The following is a 26,378-nucleotide window of genomic DNA, read 5'->3' as shown; positions in this document are numbered from 1 at the left end:
GTATACTAACTTATGAAACTAAGCAAACAAAAATCTTAACATGTAGCCAACTTCTACAAATGAAAATTAAACACTAGTGATTGCATGGCAAAGCAAAGTCAGTGTTTTTGTGGGCAGCAAGGTCACCTTGATCCCAGCTCCTAATCCCACTGAGGGAGAGGTGAAATCAGAGGTGTTTGATGGCCATTTTTTGAATATATTCCTTTTTATTAACCTATAAACTAAATCTGAACATAAAAAGCCTTTTTAATCATCCAAAAGCAATCTAAATAACAAAGAAAGATTTAAATCTAAATAGCAGATTTTATTCTAAGAATGCAGCAAAAACACATAAAGATAAACAAAGGAGGTACTGGGAACTTGACATGGGCCCAACCCCAAGAGATACAGCCTCCTAAGAGATATTTATAGCTGGTGCAAAGCTATATTCATCTTTATTGATCAAAAGAATAGTTACATTCCAAAAACTGTCCACAAGGAAAACTTGAAAATGTGTTGAAATGTAGAGCTAACCTACTGCCTAAAAAATGACTAAAATTGAACTACAAACTAGCTAACTTCTGCCTACAAAGTGACTAACTGAAATGAGGCCCTAAGCCCTCTTATTTATACAAATTGAGGACCCCAACAGCCCTCCTAAACTTTATGAACTCGGCTACCAAAACTTGTAGTTAACAGCAATTTTACTAGCACTTGCTCGGCTGCCCTTGTGATAATCGATTCAGTGGCCCTTGAACTCTAAGATGATGATGGAGAATTCGAGTTAAGGGCCCATAAATGAAGGGGACACCATCCTACAAATCCTCTCCCTTGTTCTTCCACGAATTTGGCTGCCAAGTGCTCATTAAAACCTTTGATTTTGTCTCAAAATTGACTAAAAATCTGCACAAAGCACCCATTAGACTTGTTGGCATAATGACTAACCCAATTCACTCTATTGGCATAAATATAATAAAAAACATGCAATAAACTAATGAGAATGGTGGATTAAGTCGAATTAGGAGGTTGAATGAGCCCATATAATTATCCATTTTTGGGGCTCATCAGCACACCCCTACTGAAAGTGTTGCTCATCCTCTGAGAAACTAATATATCTCCTCATCTTTGATGGCCTTGGTGGCCTCCTTGTCATGCCAAGCTTCTGAAGTGATGTCCTCTTCTCGCTCATGAAGCTATGCTTTTCTCTCTGCTTCTTCCCACTACCTGTGCTCCTTTTCCTAGAGAATTCTCAGCTTCCTGTAGAACTGTCTCAGCATCCTATAGAGAGGCCTTTGTGTCCAACATTTTCATTCTTTCTATCTGCGTGGATGTCTTCAGGTGTCCCCGTTCATAGGTGATGGATGCCTTTGAGGGAGACCTCTCCTTTTGTGTAGCTGGGGTGTCTAAAATCGTGATTGGTTCTTTTGAAGGTGGCTGGGGTCTGCCAGTTTTTATCCGCATGCTCCTTCTTGCCTTAAAATACAGGGGAGGCTCCCTCTTTTGCTTCCCCTTCTTCTTGGGAGATGTGCTTAGGGTGGCTAGCACAGCTGCTGCCTCCCTAGCTAAAATTTCTGGTGATTTTTCCCTCTGTTGCTCTGTCTTCTGACTTCCTATAGAAAGTCCTGTGCTGACTGTTTCCTGTCTTCCTGTAGAAGCAGTTTTCAGGCTTCCTGTAGAAACAATTTTCACTGTTTTGGCCTACTTGGCTGGGGGTGTCTTCTCCTTCAATTTTGTTGTGGTTTCCTTGGATGTGCCCTCACTTGCTTGGACTTTTTCAGTCCTTTCTGCCCTGATTTGCAACCATTTCTCCCTTGGCGTTTGTGCCTTTATTCCCCCTACAGTTTTGGGCTCAGCAGCTTGGGCTTTTCCTCATTTCTTTTCTTGTTCTCTCTGTGGTGGTTTGTCCTAGGTTTCCCGCAATTTCCTGGAATCTGAGGGTTCCTTTTTGATAAACCCTCCTGGCATGATGAAAATGCTCTATTTTGGCTTGTGCTCTGATCAGAAGGGGAATTCTGTGTATGGTTTCCTCCCCAGAACTTGGAAGACAATATCCCTCAGGTGTTTATATTTCACTTTGCACCAAATCCCTGGTTAGAATGTTGTTGCTGCCCAAAACTCGACTGTCAAAAGGGAATTAGGCTCTCACAGACAGAGTGCAGAGCTTGATTTTTATCCCCAACCACATAAAAGTCACATTTTTTATGCACAGGTTAGCCCTTACAGTGGTTTATCGTGTCTTATAGGAAGAATTTGTTAACAGGAACCGTGGAGGAGAATGTGACGCAGAACCAACTGGAAAAACTCCGTGTATCACACAGGCGAACTACTATTCTTGACCCACAGGCAGATTTGCTTCTAATTCTCCTACTCCAGATAGTTTAATTCACCGCCTTTCGAAATATCATGCATGAGAATGGTGTTTTTCGAGCCTACCTCTTTCGGGACTCCCAATTTGTCGAAGAAAAATCTAGGCTTTTCTACTCTGGAAGGCTTTGCTATACTTTCCTGTAGAATGTCTTCCTGTAGAACGCTGGCCGGCTTTTGTACGATGTCTCTGCACCTCTGAACGATCTTGGTATGCAGGAGAATTTTGAACAGGCTGAAAAACTTGGCGAAGGACGTCGGTTTAACAGAATTCAGAGGCAGAGGATGCGTACTTCAGCCGAAAAGGTTTGCAAGTGTAAATGAACAACAGTTAACGTGAGTCTCCAGCCGAGCATTTTGAATTATGGTGCAATTCGTGGCGAGGGGATGAGGTGGAAAAATGTGTGTTGTCTTTATTCGAACTGCAATGATGTTATGAACTGTATGTTATCTTCTATCTGTTAATTATTTGATGTCCTGTGCGCTGGAGTTCAACACATCTACCACTACCTGTGTTTTTCAAATTTCACGTGAATGACTATACACGTATGCTGCGTGATTTTTTCCTGAGCGCTAGAGAACTGGATGAGGGTGGCCAGTTAGCTGGCCACCAATTTTTTAATCACAACCATCTCATTACTCATGCAGTTTTCAAATTACATTCATGAAATCAGAGGAATGAGTTTAGTCACGTACCTGGAAGTCGAATGGTTGATGTGAGGTGGTTTTTGCTGCTGCATGCATTTTTTGCGGTGGTTGCATGATGGCTTGGCTACTGATTCATGGCTGTTTGCTTGTGCAGGTATCCCCTGGTTGGATCCACACTGCAGGAACTAGCTTCCATGTTCAGACCTGCACCCTCAAGTTGCTGATGTTGATTTTCCACAGGACAGAAACTTGTTTTCACCATTGCTCCCGAACGATAGACCGGATCGATCTGAAACTTTCTAGGAATGTTCCTATCATCATTATGCACCTCCCATAGCAAAATTACAATCAATGGATACACAGATTTCGAGAAAAATGGAAAATGGTTGAAGATTATAGAGATCAATTTCTCGGAAACTGTGCATTGGAATTGGCTGAAACTGCTTGGGTAGTCTACTATCACCCATATGCATCTCCCCATGAAACAGGTTTTGAAACGGATGCACGGATATGGAGAAAATACAAAAATGGTTGAAGGTGATGGAGGTTGATTTCTTGGAAACCGTGCACTGGAATTGGATGAAATTGCTCCGGCATGTTGCCATCGTCCCTATTCAATTCCCCCTATAACAGTTTTGCAAATGGACGCACGGTGTTCAAGCTAGGGAAAAAACAAATTCTGTTCTATGTATTTTTTCTTCAAAGCATTCTGCAAGTTTTTGCATAGAAAGAAAAACTGAGCTTGGGCTGTGATGCATGCATGGAGATGATGGAGGAGGAGTTTGAACATTGAAGGAGGACTTCTGAACCCTTGAGAAGGCTATCATGTTTGCCAAAATACCTTTTTTCAAATCCATTTCTAGCTTCCTGTAGAAATCTTGTAATTTCTACAGGAACTTCCTGTAGAATACACAGTTTTGAGGAAAGAAGCACAATGAGATGGAAAAAATGATGGAGAAAGGTGAGGGATGGAAATAGGAGTGCTTGCATGCCTAACCAACAGATTCCAACCATCAGATTCCCTTTTAAAATTGAATTTGGTTCGTCTGAAGGTTCTACATGATGTTTCAGAACTTCTTGTAGAAACGCCGGGAACTTCTTGTAGAAAAGCCTAGAACTTCCTGTAGAAAGCCAAATCCTGACTAAATGTGACCAAATCCTAGGAGAAGTGAGTGGCCATGGAGGGAGTGTCTAAAGGGATGTCCTGGAGCCTGGTATGGACTCCTGTCCTCGTTTTGCACGCCCCTCTTTTCCTGCAAAGTATTCACTGCAACCCACAATTTTTCACAGAGATTAGTCCTGCTTTCTTTTTTCTTTTTTCTTTTTTCCTTTGAAAACAACTAGGGCACCTCATGGAGGTTTTCACTCTAATTGCCTGCCTTGGGCGCCTCTAAGGGAGTTTTTCACCCATGGATCTTATTCTCTTTTTCTTTTCTCTTTTTTCTTCTTTTTTCAACCCATTGACCGCCTCATGGAGGTTTTCAATCAATGAGCCAATCTAAGGCGCCTCTGAAGAGGTTTTCACCATAGATTTTTCCTCTTATTTCCATTTTTTCATTTTTTTCTTTTTTTCTTTTTTCTTTTTTCTCTTTTTTTCTACCCTACCCTACCTGAAAAACAAAATTCTTTTGAAGTATAAGAATACTTCCAATGGAGACATGTGCACATCGAGATTAGAGACAAGATGATGTGGAGGCTTGAAATGCATGCTTTGACAGCTATCTGGATTTTAGAGACCAAATGATTTGACTTTGAAGGGATCAAACATAGCTAAAGAAGAGAGTACTGCTGCAACTTAGTGATCATCTGGAACCATGTCTCAATATAGCTTTGATATCCTTGGTCCTTTTGCTGATCTGGATCATTCTCCATATCTTCTTCTATCGTGACCTTCACATCTTCCTCTTTGTGTTGATTTTTCTCTTGACTACATGGAGGGTTTGATGGTAACCATGAGGGAACTTTCTTGATTTCTGCTTTTGATGTTTTCTCTTCATCAAGTGCAGCCCATGGTGCTTTGATCTCCTCTTTTGAATCTTATTTTTCCTTTGGTCCTTCAATGTTGTCAATATAATCTCTACTTTGCAACACTCTTCCTAAGCTATGGTGAAGATCATTGAGCTCAAGAGGAGTCATTTGGAGATGTTGTGTCTCAGCATTGCAATTGTGTTGAGATACTCCAATGGACAGGTTTGGAAATGGTGATATGGGTAGCTGAGTGGGGGCGTATATTTGAGATGGATGTGGATGGGGTTGTGGTTGGGAAGGTGGTGGAGGCAAATGAGCAGGATGAGAGTTGTACTGGGGCCTCCACCCCTGATGAGGTGCATTCCACTGAGGCTGTGGCTGAGCATAAGAGTGAAATGAATGAGAAGCTAGTTGGGCATAATATTGAGGAGGATATGACCAAGGAGGAGCTGTAGATTAGGAAGGATGAGTAGGGGGACCCCAAGAAGGCATGGAAGTGGCTTGATAAGGGTTATAATAGGTCTGGGTTCTCTCTTGCATTCCCTCCTAGTAAGTTCTAGGTCCATGTGACCTCCTTTGGTTCATGAAATAGAGTGTTTCAGTGACTCCTTTGGCCCTCTGATATGCAGCTTTAAGTCCAGGCAAGGAAGGGCACTGATTCGTAGGATGCTATCCTTCATAGACGAAACACACTTCTAGGGAGTGCATTGGACATTCGTTCCTAGGATGCTTTCTAGTGCACCTAGGACAAAAGATGACCAAAGCCCTCTTGGCTTCCTCTTGCTTCCTTTGGATCTACAAGGTATCCAGTTGCATGGCCAGAAATGGCCTCATCTCGCTCTTGAAATCTTCCATCTGACTTGAAAATTCGTTTTTGGATAAGGTACTACTCCCAACATTTCTGTTTGCAGCCATTTGCTCCAGAGGAATGTTTTCTTCTTCTTCTTCCCTTGAGGTTCTTCAAATATGTCTTGTAGTCCACCTAAGGGTTCTTTAATCACAGCGATCGAAGAGGAGAGAAGGTTGGCTGTGTGAAGCAGTGGGGGTGTTGTGCAAACATTTTTCTGACTTATCTCTACTCCTACCAGGCATGAAATTAAATCTTTTTGGTTGATTTTTGTTTCTTTTTTTTGCTTGTACCTGCAAAAGCTAAAATAGATTGAACTGCAACTAACTATCTTGTTGAAATGAAAATGCGGAATTGAAATGAAAGCAGGAAAGGACTAATCTATTTTGCTCAAATGAAATTGCAAGAATGAAATGCTAGTCTACGCTTGCAGAATTGAAATGCTAATCTACGCTTGCAAAATTGAAATTGCGGAATTGAAATGCTAATCTATGAAAACAGGAAATATCTACTCTACTTTTGTGGAAATGAAATGAAATAAACTACTTAGCAGAAGGTTGTAGTGGAAAATAGAAGAAAAGCAGCAATCACCAATACTCTAACACTTCCCTGGAAACAGCGCCAAAAAAATTGGTGAGCACCAGTATTGTAGCAATAATGCTGCAACTCCTGGAACTCCCTTCTTTAATTTTGTCAACCCGGTGGTTTGTAACAAACTTGGAAGCGACGGTGCTGTATGCACAAGTACTAGCTCTAATCGCAGCTGTCACTTGGTCAGCTGGCACAAGTCCGCTAGGAGCTTAAGCCAACTTCTATGAGCTCTGAGAAGAAGCTTTTTGACTGATGGATGAAAGCTAACTCAAAGGAAGCTAATCTACTTGTAGACAGAAACTGAAAACCTGAAAGGAAATGCAAACCCTAGCAAACCTTAATTTTACCAGCTAGCCCTACTGATGCGAAAAAGAGGATGCAAGCTACTGAAAGAGATGCTATTGACTTCTAGGAAGGTAAAATTCATGTGTCTAAGTTATCACTATCTCAAGAAAACATATTTTTGTATTTTTGAATGAGTTGATAGAATTATCATGCATGCGATTTAACTGTTTTTTACTGTGTAGAGGTGGATTGGCGAGAGGAAATGCTTGGAGGAGGTCAGGAAGGTTCAGAGAGGGCCTAAGGTATCCCTAACACCCTTCCAAAGAGTTTCACAGAGTTTGGCTAGCAAGAAACCTCATTCGTGAGCTTCTACAAGAAGTCTGGAGGGGTTCTACAGGATGTTCTGGGATTTCTACAGGATGTTCTGTAATTTTCTACAGGATGTTCAGAAATGGGATTTTGGAGGATGGATGGAGGAAGAAAGATGAAGGAGTGGGTATGGAGGTAGGATAAGGGTTGGAGGTCGTCCAGGACATGGTGGATGGAGTTGAGGAAAGATGTAGATGGTTGGATTTGTTCAAGGAGGACTGAAGCAATGATGCAAAAAAACTAGGGTTATGTGAGCAAATGGCAAACGTAAGGCAAGAAGCTAAGTTGAGGGATGGAGTAGATGGGTTTGATGGAGTATGGGCAGGTAGAGAAGTGGTACAGGTGCTCTGAAATTTGTTTTTCCAACTGAACCAACGAAGACTTGTAAAATCAAAGACCTAGTTAAGTTGACCGAATCTGATCTAGCTGATAGTAAAGAGAATGAACATGAGTTTGAAATGCAATGAAACAATGTATACTAACTTATGCAACTAAGCAAGCAAAAATCTGAACATGTAACCAACTTCTACAAATGAAAATCAAACACTAGTGATTGCATGGCAAAGAAAAGTCAATGTTTTTGTGGGCAGCAAGGTCACCTTGATCCCAGCTCCTGATCCCATGGAGGGAGAGGTGAAACCAGAGGTGTTTGATAGCCCTTTTTTGAATATCTTACCTGTTATTAACCTATCAACTAAATCTGAACATAAAAAGCCTTTTTAATCATCCAAAAGCAATCTAAATAACAAAGCAAGATTTAAATCTAAATAGCATATTTTATTCTAAGAATGCAACAAAATCACATAAAGATAAACAAAGGAGGTACTAGGCACTTGAGATGGGCCCAACCCCAAGAGCTACAGCCTCCTAAGAGAGATTTAGAGCTGGTTCAAAGCTGGATTCATCTTTATTGATCAAAAGAATAGTTACATTCCAAAAACTGTCCACAAGGAAAACTTGAAAATGTGCTGAAATGCAGAGCTAACGTACTGCCTAAAAAATGACTAAAATCGAACTACAAACTAGCTAACTTCTACCTAAAAAGTGACTAAATGAAATGAGGCCCTAAGCCCTCTTATTTATACAAATTGAGGACCCCAACAGCCCTCCTAAACTTTAGGAACTCAGCTGCCAAAACTTGTAGTTAACAACACTTTTACTAGCACTTGCTCGGCTGCCCTTGTGATAATCGATCTGTTGGCCCTTGAACTCTGAGTTGATGGTGGAGAATTCAAGGTAAGGGCCCATAAATGAAGGGAACACCTTCCTACAAATCCTCTCCTTGTTCTTCCACGAATTTGGCTACCAAGTGCTCATTAAAACCTTTGATTTTGTCTCAAAATTGACTAAAAATATGCACAAAGCACCGATTAGACTTGTTGGCATAATGACTAACCCAATTCACTCTATTAGCATAAATATAATAAAAAACATGCAATAAACTAATAAGAATGTTGGATTAAGTCAAATTAGGAGGTTGAATGAGCCCATATAATTATCCATTTTTGGGGCTCATCACTAGGCACAGTCATGATATCAACATAATCGAAACCATAATCTCGGTTATAATCCTAATGAATAAAAGGTCATGATGCATTGATGAAGACATGATATCATGGTCATGATGAAGATATTGATCAGTATGGAGACCTCATTGACATGGTGATGATCTCAGTGAGAGTGCAACAATGATCTAGGTGAAGGTACAACAATGGTTCAATAACAATTATTTAGTTGTTATGATGAAGACCTCGATTAAGGTGCAATAATGGTGTTGCAGCAGTAATGAAGATATTAGTGTTGCAATAGTGATGGCCTCAATGGTGCAGCAATGATGATGATCTCAGCAGTGAGAAAGAAGAGGATTGGTTTTTTGGTCTTGGAGTGGCTAAATAGGTTAAGGGTCATGGTCTTGGTATTCTTCAATTGGAATCTCTATAAGAAGAATTTTGTGTGGGTTTTTCTCTCAAAGAGCGAGAGGTATTGGCCCTGGCAGAAAGCCAATATCTTGTGTTTTTGTCTCTTTTGATTGGTAGCTATTTGATGAACTAAGAAGAAACAAGATATACAAAAATTAGTCCATAACAACAGTCTACAACAACAAGAGATTTTGTCTCCAAAGTCATCATCAAAAGGCCACCAAGACCCTCATCACGTTGTCTATAAGGAAAGATAGCTCAAAGGACCTCAAAAATGAAGATCACATCATCTTGGAATAGGTTGAAATCGTAGAAGAAGTCTTGATCTACACTACAAAAGAAGGAAAATCATATTGAAGGCAAGAAGGAATTGTCATCTTCAAGGTTCTAAAAACAAGCAAGGATCATCTCCTTGCCCTAGAAGAAGATCATACGAGGAAGCAACAAATCATCCTCATCAAAAGGAGAAACCTTTTCTATTGAGGAAATGATTTATCATTTGAAAGAAGATCATTCAAGAGGAAGCTCTAATGCATCTACTTCAACCAATTCCAACATGATCAAGGTGAAGATTTTATCTTCACATCTCAAGTAAGTATCTTTAATTTTATAGTCAAGTTTGGTTAAATAAATTCGCGTTTGCAAAGAGATATATAAATTGGTTGGGTCATCAAGATTCCTTTCATAATAAAGGAGGATAGATATATTTCCTAGAAGAGGTCATATCAAATCAGTCCTAGGTCCTCTCATCCCTATGTAGCAGGAGAGATGGAATAAAAGAGAGATATGAAATGCTAGAATATATACTCTCTGAAATACAGTAAAGAAGGTCATATCAGTTAGACCTGATTGAAGTTATAAAAGAATGCAGGAATATATTCATAAGATCTCAATTGGGAGATGAAGATAATCATCATTGTTCTAAGTGATAGGCAAGATAACAAATGTCCATGAGCAAGAAGGTTACCTCATTCAACAATTTGTGGTATCTATGCTAGATAGAGAAAGACAAGTTGATGACAAGAGTATTGAAGGATAAAGGACTCAAACATGTGCAGAAAGGAAAGAAAAGTTTGGTTCTCAAACAAGATAGAATAGTATAGATAATATTATGGAAATATTATGGAAGCTCATATCACTAGATAGATGGAGGAAGTTGAAGAAAAGGGGGAGTAATAGATCTCTACTATGATTGAAATGATATCCCTCAAAAAAGGGTCCTACCATAAACTTTTATTATAGATATGACCATGATAATTAGATTCATTGTGGCATCATGGAAACATTAGAAATAAGAGCTCAGAACATCACCATGGGATTCATGAAGGAAAAAATCCATGGCAGTCAAACATGAAAGATATAGCTCTTAGGAACCTCATTAGATATTACAGGAAAGGAATAAGTCATCCAAGACAAGGCTCATCATACAAAAGGGAGAACATTTGCCAGATGGGGATATGAAAAAGCCTCAAGATTCTCTGATGGAATCCTCATCGGAGGGTTCACCAATATAGAGAAGAAGCAAGTGTTTCATCAGGAACTCCAACTTATGGAATTCATTGAATAATGGTGCGATGACATGAGAAATGAAGCAGATCAATGGATTGAAGACTTTTGAATCAAGGAAGTTGCTGGAAGAAGCCTAGATGACCTAAAGGTAAAGTGAGGTATATATATTTGTATTTAATATTGTAATGGCATGTCATATGCTTGCAGGTAACATGGATCATTACTTCTATCTTGAGAAGCATGATCAAGGGAAAAAGGATCTCCTCCTCTGAAAGGATGCAGGAAGGCATAAAGTTACACTAAGATTAAATCAACATAATGTGTCCTCATATGAAGTATGAGGTGGTTGACTACAATTAAGAAACTCTGATTGAAAGCTCCTAGGAATGGAATGTGTGGGGAAGGAAGAGATCATGAGTTATGCAACCATGATGAAGGCGATCAACATCCAAAATACCAAGAAGACTTGACTATGAAATATCTTGGAAAGATATGAAGACTCTGATGGAAAAGATGAGGACCCTTAACAATGAATATCTTTGGGACATGTGCCAACATGTATGTATGATGTTGATACCAACATGAAGATTTCATGACGAAAATCCATCTCGTAAGGTATGATTTGACGTAATATTATGTTTTAATTTCTTGAATAATATCTAGATGTGTTCATGTAGGGCTACTCGAACAAGAGTTGTAAGTACAAGTACAACTGGCATTCATGTGGTGGATGGAAGAACCATGATGATAAATAAGTAGTCATATGAAGAAGGTTCCATATATGTATGAATAAAACCACTTTCCATAACGAGAGGAATGACATGACGAACTAAGAATGAAAGTGATTAATGATTGATACCCTACAATGAGGAAGCTCAACTAAATTTCATGACATCAAGGAAATAAGTTGAACAAGAAACTGAAGGATACACGAAGAAGAAGCTGTTGTTGAAAAATGAGATTTTCTTGTTAAGAGGGAGCTATGACAGGTCCCTGATAAAGAGGGAGCCTGGATTGGGTCACCCTTGATTAAAAAGGAGTGGCATTTGTGTTTTAATATTTCATGTGTTATGCACTAGACCAGGAATAATAGCTGTAAGTTTTAGTGAAGTCCATGAAGAGAAATGTAGACACATGATGGATGTATCTTCCCTACTTGAGAGGGAGAGATAGACACAACATTCTTGTCTTCATTTGGGAAGAAATAATGGAGGATTGGGTAATCATCTGGCATCCGATGCTCTTTGAGGATGTGTATGGAATCCAAGGTAAGAGTAGGCAAGAAGATTGATATTATTTGAGGGATGGGAACCCAAGATAAGAATAGTCCTAGAAGGTTATACTCAGTGAACACTTGGGTGGGTATGTACCTTGAGAGACAATTATGAAGGTGTATACAATCATTGGTCTCGCCAACATTGTAGATCATGGTCTCGTGGAGTGATGGAGTTGTTAGTCAAGGCCTTGCACTATTACAATGTTGGTTGATATGATGATATACAAATGGGATTACCAATCCAATTTTTCTTATGATAAGTTCTTCAGATTGAGAATGACCAAGTACCATTATGAATACCTCCCTATTTAAGATGTAGATTTGAAGAGAGTGTAACTAGGTTTGGTCGTCATAATGACATGACATTTGTAAAAAATGAAATGAAAGAAATACAATTATTTTTATATGCCTTGCTACATGGGTTTCATGAGAAAGAAGTTTATTTGTTAGTGGCTCCCATTGAGAGCCTTAGGATTTATTATTGAGTGAAAGAGTTAATGTCATGTATGGAGAGCTCTTCTTGAGAATTTGCAAAATACATATGAGTCAATCAAGTGTCTAGAAAAGACCTCCTAAAAGACAAGCTCAATCCTCTTAATGTGCTTGTCTCATTCAAGCACTACAACCATGAATAAGGAAAGAAAATGAAACTAACATTAAGGCTCAAAACCTTAATTATTTGAAATCATCTGAGCTTCAAGAGTAGAAAATTTGTGCATGTGGAGTAGCAATAAGCCTTGTGTTAGATAACCTGCTTGCAAATTTTTTGAGGTGAACCATTGGAATATTAAAAAATACAACTAGGGTTTGAACCCTCTCACCTGCATGACTGCCAAAAACAAAGTAAAGGTTAAATGTCTCTTGGAATCCTAAAACTCTTCGACTAAGGACATAAAATATTAATAAGTGCTAGAAATATATAATTAAAAAAAATATGTGCCTAGAAGGAAGCAACATTGAAATGGTGCCATGAGTAATTGAACCTTAAATTTTAAAGTTATTTTGATTGTTTTATTTTAAAAAATATAAATATAAAAACTATTTTTCTAGGTTGGGGAATTATAGGAGAAGATATTAAAACAAAAATACTTAATTTTCCAAGAAGTTGAGATAATTATTTCTTCTTCCCTTAGAGATTAAAGCATCTTAGTGTAGAGCTATAAAAAGGGTCTCTTTCACCTCTAATTACCTCACATTAATATGTCAATCCGGGAGCATTTTGTTATTTCAAAGAGTGTCTCAGTCTGAGGCTATCATTTGCCAGAGTAATGCTAGTAGTACAGTGTTCAGAAATACAAGAGTAAAATGATGCTTGTCTACAACTAAACTACTTCAAAAGAGTAAATCACACACTCATAAGACTTGGCAACTTATTAGTCAAGGGTTCGGTAGCGATAACCCATCCCTTTGGAAACTGATGAAAAGGAAATTAGAGAACAGACCGTGGATTTGGGAGCCAGACAGTAAATGCCAAGGCTCACTATAGCCTTAGATCGTCTCCCACACCAAAATAACAAACGCCAGCAAATGGAACGACAGATAAGAAAATGGAACAACAAATAAGAAATCAAACAACAAGTCTGTAATGGAACAACAATTCTTAAATGGAACAACAGCTATGAAATAGAACAACAACTAAGTCTCGCGAGCAGTAAGAAACTTAATCTACCAAATCAAATGCATTAATCATAATCAAACAACAATCTTTCACTCTTAAGGTAGATCGAATAGCACACACCAATGGAACAACACTGATTACTGATAAGTTATGGAACAACGCTTAAAAACCATATATGCACACAACACACTTAAAGAGAAATCTGATCCAAATATCAATCTTGGTTAGAAGGAATACGACTACATTTCAAAATAGAATAGCATCGTTCATCAATTCAACAATCGTAAAGAACATAACTCCCAAGATAAATTTTGTAACGTGAATGAACATGTGCACAACACAAAAGCTCTGTAATGGGATAGCAACAGTATTATGTTAAGACTAGTAATATTCAATCAACTCTGAAAGGAACAGTAATATGATGCAGATTCAATACAATAGTTCTGTCTGTGGAAACCTTAATGAATTAAACATAACAGAGCATTTGATGTAAACTTATAAAGCATATCAGATTACCAAATAACAAGGATAAGCAAACCACGCAGAAGCCAAATCGTAATAATATAGGAGCAAGTGTCCTCTAGGGCCGGGCCCGTAGCCTCCATGGGTACACTGCTTTAGGTTAATCCAGACTCAGAGATGAAGTAATCACCAAGTTTGTATTAATGCATGAAGTAAGATTACAATAAACCAGTTCTTATCGAGACTCGATGATCAAAGTTTTGATCGTAATAGAAATTACATAAAAGCATAATCATGTCTAACTCTCTGTCGAGCTAACAATGATGTCCCTTTTTATAAGGGTGACGATGGAGATGTCTAAGTACAAAGATATATAAAACAACGATCCCTCAAGATCAAGGATCTTGAGGGATTCGCCAAACCGTTAATCCTTAATCATCTCTTTTCTCTCATGCGCCAAGCTGGTGTCTCCATCTCCTTTTCAGGGCCGATTTGCTTTGATCTGCTTAGTCTTGTTTGCATTCAGTCTCCCGTCAAAGGGACAACAATTATCTTGTCCTTGTCCTTTCCTTAGGAATGACAAATTCTCTTTTTCACTCTTCCCTGTTTTAGGAAATGACAATTGTCAGTGTTTTAGTCTTCCATATTAAACTCACATGTTTTGTTATAATTCTTTATCGTTTTCCAAGTTCATGATGCAAAAAGGTTTGCAAGTTCTACTGAAAAGATACTAAAATGATCATCAAAAACATACCTTTTTAGTACTCCACACACCCCCCTGCTTACCCTGTTTCATGCCCTCATGAAAACGTTGTAGTTGACATGCAAGGCAGTGAGAGAATAGGCTGGAGATGGAATCTCATGCGGAGGCCTACAACCATGATGAGTAACTAGGTAGTCAAAGAAATGGCCTGTCTGACCCTCGGGCATCTCATACAAGGCTTGGTATCCGGGTGCAGGGTGCCAAATAATTGGACTCCGGAACCTATATCCTAACGAGGATGGCCCTACTCTCAAAATTCTTTCGCTATAAAGGTGAAAATGATCAGTAGCTAATTTAAAATTTTCATAATTAAACGGTTCCCTGAGATGGATATTCGGATTAGATATTTGATACCGAAATTTAGCTGCATTAATGGCAAGGTCTTTGATAGAAAGAAAGTGTTCTAATCTCTGTCAATTGAGTGCCTCATGCACGGGCCCTAATGTTTCAATGACACCCGGAGTCTTCATGAGGTTTTTATGTGCTTTCCACAACTGTACTGGGTTCCTATGCTCAGCCCTTACCCACAAATCTAAGTCGCTTTCTTGCCTCTGGAAAGTATTATAGGCTTTGAGCCATTTAATCTGATTAACCCCAAATGAGATGAATGCCTGCAATTGGATGTCTCCAACAAAGGGGCTAGGTTTCAACTCAGTCTTCTGGTCTAATACAAGGTTATGTAAATAGAACTCACACAGCAGTCTCTGGACTTTTACCCCGTAGTGCTTACAGTAGTCTATAAAATCATTGACAGTGTTAATTTGTATGGGAGCACCTGCTTTAACAGCTTTTATTTTTAATTACAAATGCCGTTCTAGTAAAAATAGGGCATAATTTTTGGCAGGGGCTCTACATGCTAAGACGTCATTGTATAAAGAACACAAGGTATCCATCTACTTGATAACAATATCTAACCTACGAGTTACCTTTGCAACTTTCTCTTGTTCCTTCCGCCAACCTTCAAAAGCCTGGATTTCGGATTGATTGACGTTCCTAAGTTGCTGTTGTAGCTCTTCATACTTTTCACGAGGGACCATTTGCTCTCTAAGCTTTTTTGCTTCTTGTTGGGCTTGCTTCAACCCTTTTCGTAGGGTTATTGTTTTTGGATCTCTTCTCCATGCAATAGTGGATGCCAGTAGTTTTACCTGAAGTTTCCTATTGCGTTGCTTTTAGTTCAGAACCCTTATCACTCCTGAAAGTGGTGCCTTCGTCTGAATTTCCTTATCAAATGTCATCATATCATCCATTTCTATTTTAGCATGAATATTAGTCTGTTGCTGCTCCTTTTCAAATGGAACAACAATCTGTTCCTCAGCATCATTTGGAATAGCAGCTGGGTTTTCGACAGGGTTTTGAATAGCAAGACGAATTCTGATCCTCTGCCCCTTTGCCTTGCGGGGTTTTGCTGGAGTGGTCACCTTTTTCCTTCCTGAAGTCCTTTTTACCCTCTGCCTTGCTTTCAGGATCCTAATCCGCTGGTGGAGCTAGACTATTATGTTCAATAATCTCTGTTGTTCCTTTCGCAATTCTTTAATTTCCAAAATTTCGTTAGAAGGAACAGCATGTTGTTCACTGTGGCCTGGACTATGACTAGTCCCTAGATCTTCCTTCTGGGGTGTTTCTTCATTGCTCTGCTCTGGATGTTTTGGGGAAGGAACCCTAACTGGTTCTGTCAATTCTTGGGCAACTTCTTTTTCTGCCCCTGCTTCCTCCAGAATTTCTTCCGGTGTCTTCTGGTTAGGAATGGATTGTTCCTGTTCAGTATCTCCTATTGTTTCTTTATCATGAACAGGAAGATTTTCTTATTCTGCCTCCTTTGCATGTGGTTTTTCAAGTGCATTTTCCTCCTAGGGTTTCGTTTCGTCATGGAGGTTTGATGGGCTGGAAGGTTGGCCATATTCGCCCATATTGGCCAAGACTGTGGCCAATTCATCTTCTCCCACTGGGTCCTGCAATGGGCTACCTTCCTGTTGTTCCATTTCCTCCTCCTGCTCAGATTGCTCGGCTTCTGTTTCAGAATGCTCAGCTTCTGTTTCAGACTACTCGGCTCCTTCCTCATTTTCTTCTTCGGATTGCTCGGCCTCCTCTTCAGATTGCTCGGCCTCTTCTTTCTCTTCTCCTTCAGATTGCTCGGCCTCTTCTTCTAGCCATGAGGGTTTCTCATCTTTAATTTCTACTGGCCGGCTGGTGTTTTCCTAGATCTTTTCTAGCCTCCCTCGTATTCGTGCTAACTGGACTGATTTCCTACGTTTTTCTGGTTGTTCGGGTGTACCGGTGGCATGCTTATGCTTTGCCGATTCCTTGCATTTTTCTGGACGCTCGGATGTACTAGTGACATGTTTCTATTTTGCTAATTCTCTGCGTTTTTCTGGACGCTCAGGTGTACTAGTGGCATGCTTACGTTTTGGGGATGGTGCTGTCAACCCCCCATTTATCATTGCAATTAGCTCTTCCCAGCTGCTCTGATGTTGGGTGAGGCTATGACTGACAATTAATCGAATTAACCCATGATGACTAACAACTGACTCTACATGCTGTGCCTTTTTTAATCTCCGTGCAACGTCATGAAGTAACGAATTCAAAAGTGCAGGTAAATTTACAGAGCATTTCTGCTTTAGAACAACTAAGAGTTTAAGATGTCGTGGTCTTATTTCTGCCTTCACAGGTGATGTAGATTTGAATGGTCTTTGCCAATTCTGCCCAGGGCTCTCCTAACATTGCTGGCAGAACTCCCTTTCCTTTGATTGCCAAGCTCTGGCCCTCGTCCTGGAAGATTTCTATAATCTTCTGCAATCTCTCTTTTTTTAATGTCCACACAGGTCCGACGACTGGTAGTCCTGAGACTTCTGCGATTATGTCATCAGTGACTGCTATATGTCTCCCCCTCACTGTGGAGTAATCCTCTTGCAAATTCTACAGGAATTCAATTGCTACCATCTCGTTAGACTCCTGCAAGCGGTTGAGATAAGTCAGCCACCCTGCTCTTGCCAGGATTTCCCGAGCAGCACCGGAGACTGTCAACACCTGTGGTTCCCTCTAGATCACTCTTCCTCCCATGGTTTTATTGTGAATTCTCAATGGAACAGCAGCTGTTCGTGCTGTTGAAACACAGAGAGGGTAATAGACACAAGACTTATTTGAAAAAAAAGAGAGTATACAACAGAAATGGCTTATGAACAGCAATTCGTGCAGGAAAAACAAAAATAGTATGCCGTTGAGCCATGCCATACCCTAGTACACAATTTTCCCGAATAGTAAGCTGACACGTAATCCAGGTAATAATGAGGTTAACCTCCCCCCCGCAATGTGATAGGTTGTCCCAGTCGTCAAATAAAGGAGCAGCGCCTGTTCTGAAACAGAGTCATAAAGGAACAACGTATAAAAATATGCCATGTTTAGAAAAACAACAAATTACCAAAATCAAGGCGTAAAGTTGGATTGCGTATTACGTAAGAGGCTGCTGTGATATGACGCGAGGCTGAGAGGAGAGGACATATGTCATACTTTCTAAATCTCCTACGGTCATTGTCAATTACTCTGCCATGATTGGTGATAATAGATTTGCATGCGCTATATAATTCGAGAAATGATATATGATTAATTAATAAGGTGTAAGAAACAGAAGGGTGTTAATAACTTCACCTATTGGTTTAAATAATGTGACTTCAATACCATTAACAGTGCTTTGCTGCCGACAGGTGTCTATAACCTTGGCAGAGTTGTTTTAACCCAAGGAACCATGATTCGCTGTGTATACTTAGGGAATGTAATGTCAAAATGTAGGCCATCATGCTGGCAAGGTGACCAGTTGACCATAATGCCATTCACGAGGAATGAGCGAAAAGTGGGCAGGCCAGCTCGTGACGAGACCTCTTGTTCCAAGGGTTATTTATTTGATATACCTTTTGGACCATATCCCTGGTGTGGTAACCATAGTGGGAATTCCACTTCGCTTTCGTCCTCATGATCATGGTAGGCTGTCTCTTGATGAGACCTCCTATCCCGCATTTGACAACTTATAAGTCATGTTTACTTTTTTCTTTCTTTTTCACAAAGTACCTTCCCTTTTTTTATACACAAGGGGTGGTTCAACACTCCTTAAGAGTAGGAATGGTGGAAGAAGTCTTAACATCTCAATAGGAAGATATAAACCCTTTGCTCTTATTCCTAAATAATAATCAAGGAGGAAAAAAAGGATTGTCATGATGAAGATGAACAATCATAGCAGAATTAGTAGAACAATGACAACAAAAGATGGTAAATAAGTGTGTCCTTCCTTTTTTCCTCTTACGAATGCAGAGCCTTATAAATATAGCGATTTATGATTAGCTGATTTCAGTATGTTGAGGTTTTGTATCCATTGCATAAATGCATAGTTGTATTCTAAAAGACTTGAAAGAACAAGAGCAATAAGCATCCTTAATTTAGATCAGCAAAAGGGACAAGCTATTTCATAAGGAGAGAAAAAGCATGCAAGTGGTGTTCCTTTTGGAAAAAGGGCCAACAAGAGACCTCAAATAGCAGAAAATTCAAATGTAGTTCCTTTGAAAAAGGAACAACAAAATCAAAAATATGTGTTCCTTTGGAAAAGGAACAAAAAACACACGGAAATGTCGTTCCTTTTGAAAAAGGAATAGCAGGAACCAAATAAATATGTTGTTCCTTTGAAAAAGGAACATCAAAAGACGCAAAAATGCCGTTCTTTTGGAAAAGGAACAACAAAAATGAAAAATGTTGTTCCTTTGGAAAAAGGAACAACAAACACACAAAGATGTGGTTCCTTTGGAAAAGGAACAACGAAAATCGAACATGTTGTTCCTTTGGAAAAGGAACAACAAAACACATAAATATGTCGTTCCTTTGAAAAAGGAATAGCAGAAATCGAAATGTTGTTCCTTTAGAAAAGGAACAGTAGAACAGGCAAATGTCGTTCCTTTGGAAAAGGAATAGCACAAAATCAAGAATGTTGTTCCTTTGGAAAAGGAACAGCAGAAACACACAAATTCCATTCCTTTGGAAAAGGAATGGCAAAAATCGAAAATGTTGTTCCTTTGGAAAAGGAATAGCAAAACACACAAAAATAAAGAAAAATATCCTAATTACAACGAGATGACGGTTGATCCAATGGAGTTTGCTCTTTTTGGAAAAGGAACAGCCGGAAGAAAATGTTGTTCTTTTGAAAAAAAGGAACAACAAAACATTAATTCAAAAATATGTAGAAAAAAATGATCTAAGAAGAAAAAAGAACTTATGTACAAATTGTAAAAAGAAATGAATTCCTTAATGAATTACAGGTGAGGAAGACTTCTCTTCTTCCCCCAGAATCTCCATATCAGAGTCTCAGCGTAGCTGTTGGCAAGAGGACTCCCGAGTGATTGGTTTGCGATATAGGCGAACTTGGTGGCCATTTGCCTTAAAGGCATATCCAGAACCATCAATAGTGATTAGAGTAAGGGTCCCATTGTCATGTACCTTCTGGATTTTGTATGGTCCCAACCAATGAGTCTGGAGTTTCCCAGGGAAGTCCTGAAACCTGGAGTCATACAACAGAACCCAGTCTCCCTCATGGAAGACTTTGTTTTTAATGAGAGCATCATGCCATTTAGCTCACTGTTGTTGGATCAGCGCAATATTTTGAAGTGCAGAGAGCCTAATTTCGTCCAACTCATTGATCTGCTGCAGTCGATTAACGTGTGCCTCGCTTAAATCTAATCCAACTTCCTGTGCTGTCCGTAATGTTTGGATTTTGAATTTTATAGGGAAAATGGGTTGTTTTCCAAACACTAATTGATAAGGTGAGTAACCAGTGGTGCTTCTCCATGTTGTTCTGTAAGCCCAGAGTGCTTCAGGTAGTCTGGCAGCCCAATCACATCTATGGGATGCAATGGTTTTAGTTAAAATTGCTTCTATTATTTTATTGCTGCTTTCTACCTGTCCATTCACTTGTGGGTGGTATGGAGTAGTGATTTTATGTTGGATGTGATAGTTGTTGAGTGTTGTAGCTAATTTGTTCCCAGCAAACTATGGTCCACCATCTGTAATTATTTCTCTTGGAAGGCCATAATGTACAAATAGATGGAACAGGAACTGTATGAGAGAGTCCTCTGTAGCTCTAGGCAATGATTCTGCTTCAACCCACTTGGTGACATATTCTGTTGCCACCAAAATATATGTTTTTTGGTTTGATGATGGGTTGATAGGTCCAACAAAATCAAGAGCCCATTGCTCGAATGGTTCAAGGACTAACTATGGTTTCAGAGGTATCTCATCATATTGACCAGGGTGTCCTGCTCGCTAGCAGCTGTCATAGGCTTGGACAAATTTCTTTGCATCTTTGAAAATCGTGGGCCAATAATATCTTGTCTACAGCACCTTATGTCCAGTTCTGCGCTCGGCAAAATGTCCACCACATGGTCCATCATGACAGGCTTTTAAAATGTCAAAGATTTCATCTTCTCGAACACATCTCCTGATATTCATGTCTGCCCTTGTGTGAAAGAAATAGCCCCCGATCCACGAGAATCGAGCACTCTTCTGAACAATCTGCTTCCGCTCATTAGGGGTTAGGTGTTTTGGTAATTTACCTACTGCGAGGTAATTGGCAACATTAGCATACCAGGGTGTTTGAACAGCAACAACAAACAGATGCTCGTCCGGAAATTGATCTTCAACTGCTGCTGCATCGATTGGCTTTGGCATTCTTGAGAGAAAATCGGCTACAGGGTTTTCTTTGCCAGGTCGATCCTTGATTGTGATATCAAATTCCTGCAATAGAATCAACCATCTAGTTATTCTGCCATTTGTGGCAGGCTTATGGCAGAATGATCTGTATACAAGATAACAGGGTATCCAGTAATGTAATGTCTAAACTTATTGACAACATGTATTACAGCTAGGAATTCTTTTTCAGTAACAGTGTAATTTAATTCAGCAGGGGATAAATTTTTGCTGATGTAATAAATAGCATATGGTTTTTTATCCTCTTCCTGCCCAAGCACTGCTCCAATGGTTGTGTCTGAGGCATCAGATGATATCTAGAATGGAAAATCCCAATTTGGTCCTCGAAGGACTGGGGCTGTGGATACGAGCTTCTTTAGATCCTTGAAAGCACGTTCACATTTTTCTATCCAAATAAAATCAACGTTACCAGTTAGTGCACATAGAGGTGCAACAATGTGCAAATAATGTTCTATAAATCACCTATAATAACCAGAAAATCCAAGAAAACTGCATACCTCTGTTTGAGTAGTAGGAGTGGGAATAAGCAAAAGTATTTGGATTTTAGCCGGGTCTACCTGAATGCCAGCTGTTGAAACATAGTGTCCTAGGATAAGTCCTTCAGTCATCATCATATAACATCTTTCGTGGCTTAAGAAAAGCCTGGTAGCAATGCAGTGTTGTAGGACGTTTTCTAGGGTGTCCAATGCTGGATCAAAATCATCTCCATATGGTGTAAAGTTATCGTTGTATACTTCAAGTCCATCATTTATTAAATTTGAAAAAACACTAAGGACAGCCCTTTGGAATGTGGCAGGAGCATTGCATAAGCCAAAAGGTAGAACTCGATAGGCAAATGTTCCCCAAGGACAAGTAAAAGTAGTTTTGTCTTTGTTATGAAACCAGCTCACAAAAAGATAGAAAAGAGAGATCCACGCCTTAGAATTCAGCCTCTTCGAGGGGGCAACCTCCTTTACATTACATAAATGAACAATTCTTGGATGATACAAATGAAAAAACCTCCTTTCTATATATAGGAGTCTAAGGAGTCACAATATAATCCAGCCGACCTAACAATAATAATATAAAGCCACAAAAATAACAATAGAGGGATTCTATGGGGCACATAAATAACAATATGGGGGTAATAGGGGCACAACAATATAAATAAGGGGTATAACTACAATAGTAATGGGGTAATCACTAGTATTATAGGGACCCAACATGCCCCTCTCCTTCAAAAAAGTGTTGTCCTCAACGCTTGAGTAGTTCTGGATACTTCTGCATAAAATTCTCATCCTCCCATGTGGAATCTTCAGCGGATAAGTTCTTCCACTTGATAAGATACTCTGAAATTGATCGATTTCGTAGCTGTCGAGTTCTTGTTTCTGTGACTGCTTCCGGTTCCAATATAATTTTTCCTTCCTCGTCAAGTTCTGGCAATATTGTTTGAATTGGGAGCTTGTCACCTATAACCTTCTTTAAACATGAAACATGGAAAACTGGGTGCAATCGAGAAGCTGCAGGAAGCTCCAATTTGTATGCCATAGTACCAATCTTTTGCAACACCTTGTACGGACCATAATACTTTGGTGATAATTTATTATCCTTCTTAGCTTGCTTTAGGGACATTTGCTTATATGGTTGTAGCCGTAGGAATACCCAATCACCTACATCAAAACTTCTTTCACTGCGATGTTGATCTGCCTGTTGTTTCATTCTATTTTGTGCCAACACGAGGTTATCCTTTAAGAGTTGGAGGACTTGTTGTTGATGTTCGATGTGATGTTCCACTGCCTGAACCTTAGAATTTTCTCTTAAATATGATGTGATGGATGGTGGTTGATACCCATAAAGTGCCATAAATGGGGTCATTTTTGTTGCTGTATGGAAGGAAGTGTTATACCACCATTCAGCCAGAGGCAACCATTTGACCCATTGTGTCTGTTTATCAGATACAAAGCAACGAAGATATCCTTCCAAACATTTGTTTACTATCTCAGTTTGCCCATCAGATTGAGGATGATAAGATGAGCTATGAGCTAACTGAGTACCAAGACAAGAAAATAATTCTGTCCAAAAATTTCCAGTGAAAATGGGATCTCTGTCACTTACAATAATCTTTGGGTTTCCATGTAGCTTTTGAACTGTTTCCATAAATGCAGTAGAAACTGTACTGGCTTTAAATGGATGTGATAATGCACAAAAGTGTGCATACTTGGTAAGTCTGTCAACTACCACCATGATGACACTCTTTCCCTCAGACTTGGGTAAACCTGTGATAAAATCCATTGAAACCTCCTCCCAACGTTGGCTTGGAATGGATAAAGGTTGTAATAGACCCGGTGTCTTAATTGTTTCAACTTTATTTTGTTGGCAAACCAAACATTCCGCCACAAACTTTTGAATATCTGATTTAAGGCCATCCCAAAAAAATTCCTTCTTAACCCTGTGGTAAGTTTTTAAAAATCCTGAGTGCCCTCCTAAGGGAGAAGTGTGCAATTCCATAAGAATCTTTTGTTTTAGCTGGGAATTCTTACAGAGGTATAAGCGATCTTTGTACCATAACGAATCATTTTTCCAGCTAAATGTATCAGAAGTACTGGAATCTTGTTGTAGCTTTCGAATAAGTGCCCACACTTCTTCGTCATTCTTCCATTCCTCCCTTGCTTCGTTTATCCAATCTGGTTGGATAATAGAAATGGCACACAACAATGCTTCCACATCCTCATCCTTTCTTGAGAGTGCATCTGCCACCACATTTTGCTTCCCTTTTTTGTAGATGATTTCAAAGTCATAACCCAACATCTTTGTGACCCACTTTTGTTGCTCTTCAGAGGATAATCTTTGTTCTAAAAAGTATTTAAGGCTATCATGATCCGTTTTTACCTTGAAGTGTCTTCCCATTAGGTAGGGTCGCCATTTCTTAAGTGCATGGAGTATTGCCAACATTTCCTTCTCATAAATAGCTTTGCTTAAAAACTTTCCCTTGATTGGACGACTTTCAAAAGCAATGGGTCTTTCATCTTGCATTAGAACAGCACCAATTCCATTTCCTGAAGCATCACATTCCACAATAAAGGTTTTTGTGAAGTCCGGTGTAGCTAAGACCGGTGCTTGGCACATTGCCTCTTTAAGATGTTCAAAGGCCTTTGTTGCTTCCGGAGTCCATGAAAATGAATCTTTCTTCAATAATGTTGTTAGAGGTGCTGCTATTCTCCCATAATTCTTAACAAACTTGCGATAATACCCTGTCAACCCAAGAAATCCTCGCAGATGCTTTATGGATGTGGGGATTTTCCATTCCTTAATGGCTTTAATTTTGCTAGGGTCTACCTTAACTCCTTCATGAGATACAATATGACCCAAATATTCCACCTCCTGGACTCCAAAGAAACATTTGGATCTTTTTGCATATAATTGTTTCTCCTCCAATAGTTGTAGCACCCTGTCAACATGTTCAACATGATCCTTCCAAGACTTGCTGTAGATTAGTATATCATCAAAAAATACTAACACAAATTTTCTAAGGAATGGTTTGAAAATTGAATTCATCAAACCTTGAAATGTTGAAGGTGCATTGGTAAGGCCAAAAGGCATGACCAAAAATTCATAATGACCCTCATGAGTTCTAAATGCTGTTTTTGGAATGTCTTCAATCTTCATTCTGATTTGATGATATCCCGAACGAAGATCCAACTTGGTGAAGTAAATTGATCCATGCAATTCATCCAGTAATTCATCAATGACAGGAATGGGGAACTTATCTTTAATAGTGAGCTTGTTGAGCTCCCTATAATCTGGACACATGCGCCATGATCCATCCTTCTTGTGCACCAATACTACTGGAGCTGAGAAAGAACTTTGACTCGGTTGAATTATACCAGCCTCTAGCATTTCTGCAACCATACGTTCAATTTCACTTTTTTGGACATAGGGATATCTGTACGGCCTGATGTTTGGAGGAACACTTCCTGGAATCAGATGAATAGCATGATCATGATCACGCATAGGTGGGAGACCCTTGGGAGTCTCAAATACCTTGGAATGATTGTCCAAGACTTTTTGGAGATCTGGAGAAATAGATGATTCCAATGTGGAAACATCTAGCGAACATAATTGTGCAATTACACCTCTTTGCTCCTTTTTTAGAAGCTTTGTCATACCATTAGAGCTGATTATCTTTCCTGGTTTCCCTGCAATACCCCTTAATTCAACTTCCTTTCCTTCCGAAGAAAATTTGATGAAAAGTTCTTGAAAATTAAAAGCTATTGTACCCAAGGATTGTAGCCATTGGACTCCTAGTACAACATCAGCACCTCCCATTGGAATGGAAAGCATTGGGCTAGTCAATACATATTCTCCCATGGATAGCTTGATATTATGGCACTTTCCAGAGCAATTTATTGTTCCTCCATTTGCAATCATCACTTGACACTCTGGTGCTGGATATAGGAAGCAATTCAATTCTTTTGCTACCCTACAATGAATAAAATTGTGGGTGCTTCCTGAATCAATCAACACTATTACCTTTTTTTTCTTGATTTGTCCTTCTATCTTGATGGTTTGAGGAGTGGTAATTCCCGCCAATGCATTACAAGATATGGTCGGATTTATTTGTTCTTCATCTAGGCTTTGTTCCTGGAATATATCCTCTTCTTTTGACCTTTCTTGCTCCTTTTCTTCTTCCTCTTCACAATCTATGTAGAATAATTTCTTCTCAGCACACTTATGACCTTTTGTGTATTTGCTATCACAATTGTAACAAAGCCCTTTTGCTCTTTTTTCTTCCAATTGTTGTGGTGTCAACCTTGTAGGTTGTGGAAGACTATGGGCAACAACACTTCCGTCTTTATAGTTGTGAATGGTATGCTTCCTAGTTGCCATAATTTTGCTTTCCATTTTTCTTGCTAACCTGAATGCCTTCTCTAATGAATCAGGTTCCCAAAGGCGCACATCATGTTGGATATTATCCTTTAAAGACCCTATGAACACATCAATCCTATGCTCCTCTGGAATATCTTTTACCCTTATGTTCAATTTTTGGAACTCCTCAATGTGCT

General features: G+C 39.3%; 1 protein-coding gene across 1 annotated transcript in view; it reads left to right on the top strand.

The window, feature by feature from the left end:
* The window catches only part of LOC149223743 (sister chromatid cohesion protein PDS5 homolog A-like), a 167,808-nt gene that overhangs the window by 88,492 nt on the left and 52,938 nt on the right, over positions 1-26,378 (top strand). Inside the window, exon 28 of the mRNA XM_089387984.1 lies at positions 2,506-2,649. Coding sequence (XP_089244110.1) covers positions 2,506-2,649 — 144 coding nt within the window. The remainder of the gene's footprint in view (positions 1-2,505; positions 2,650-26,378) is intronic.

This window comes from Pinus tabuliformis, chromosome Q (genome assembly GCF_031772625.1).
Source record: "Pinus tabuliformis cultivar Carrire ecotype Pingquan chromosome Q, CPIR1, whole genome shotgun sequence".
Taxonomy (NCBI): Eukaryota; Viridiplantae; Streptophyta; class Pinopsida; order Pinales; family Pinaceae; genus Pinus; species Pinus tabuliformis.
Note: the sequence above shows the minus strand (reverse complement) of the source record. Positions and strands in the feature narration are given on the sequence as shown.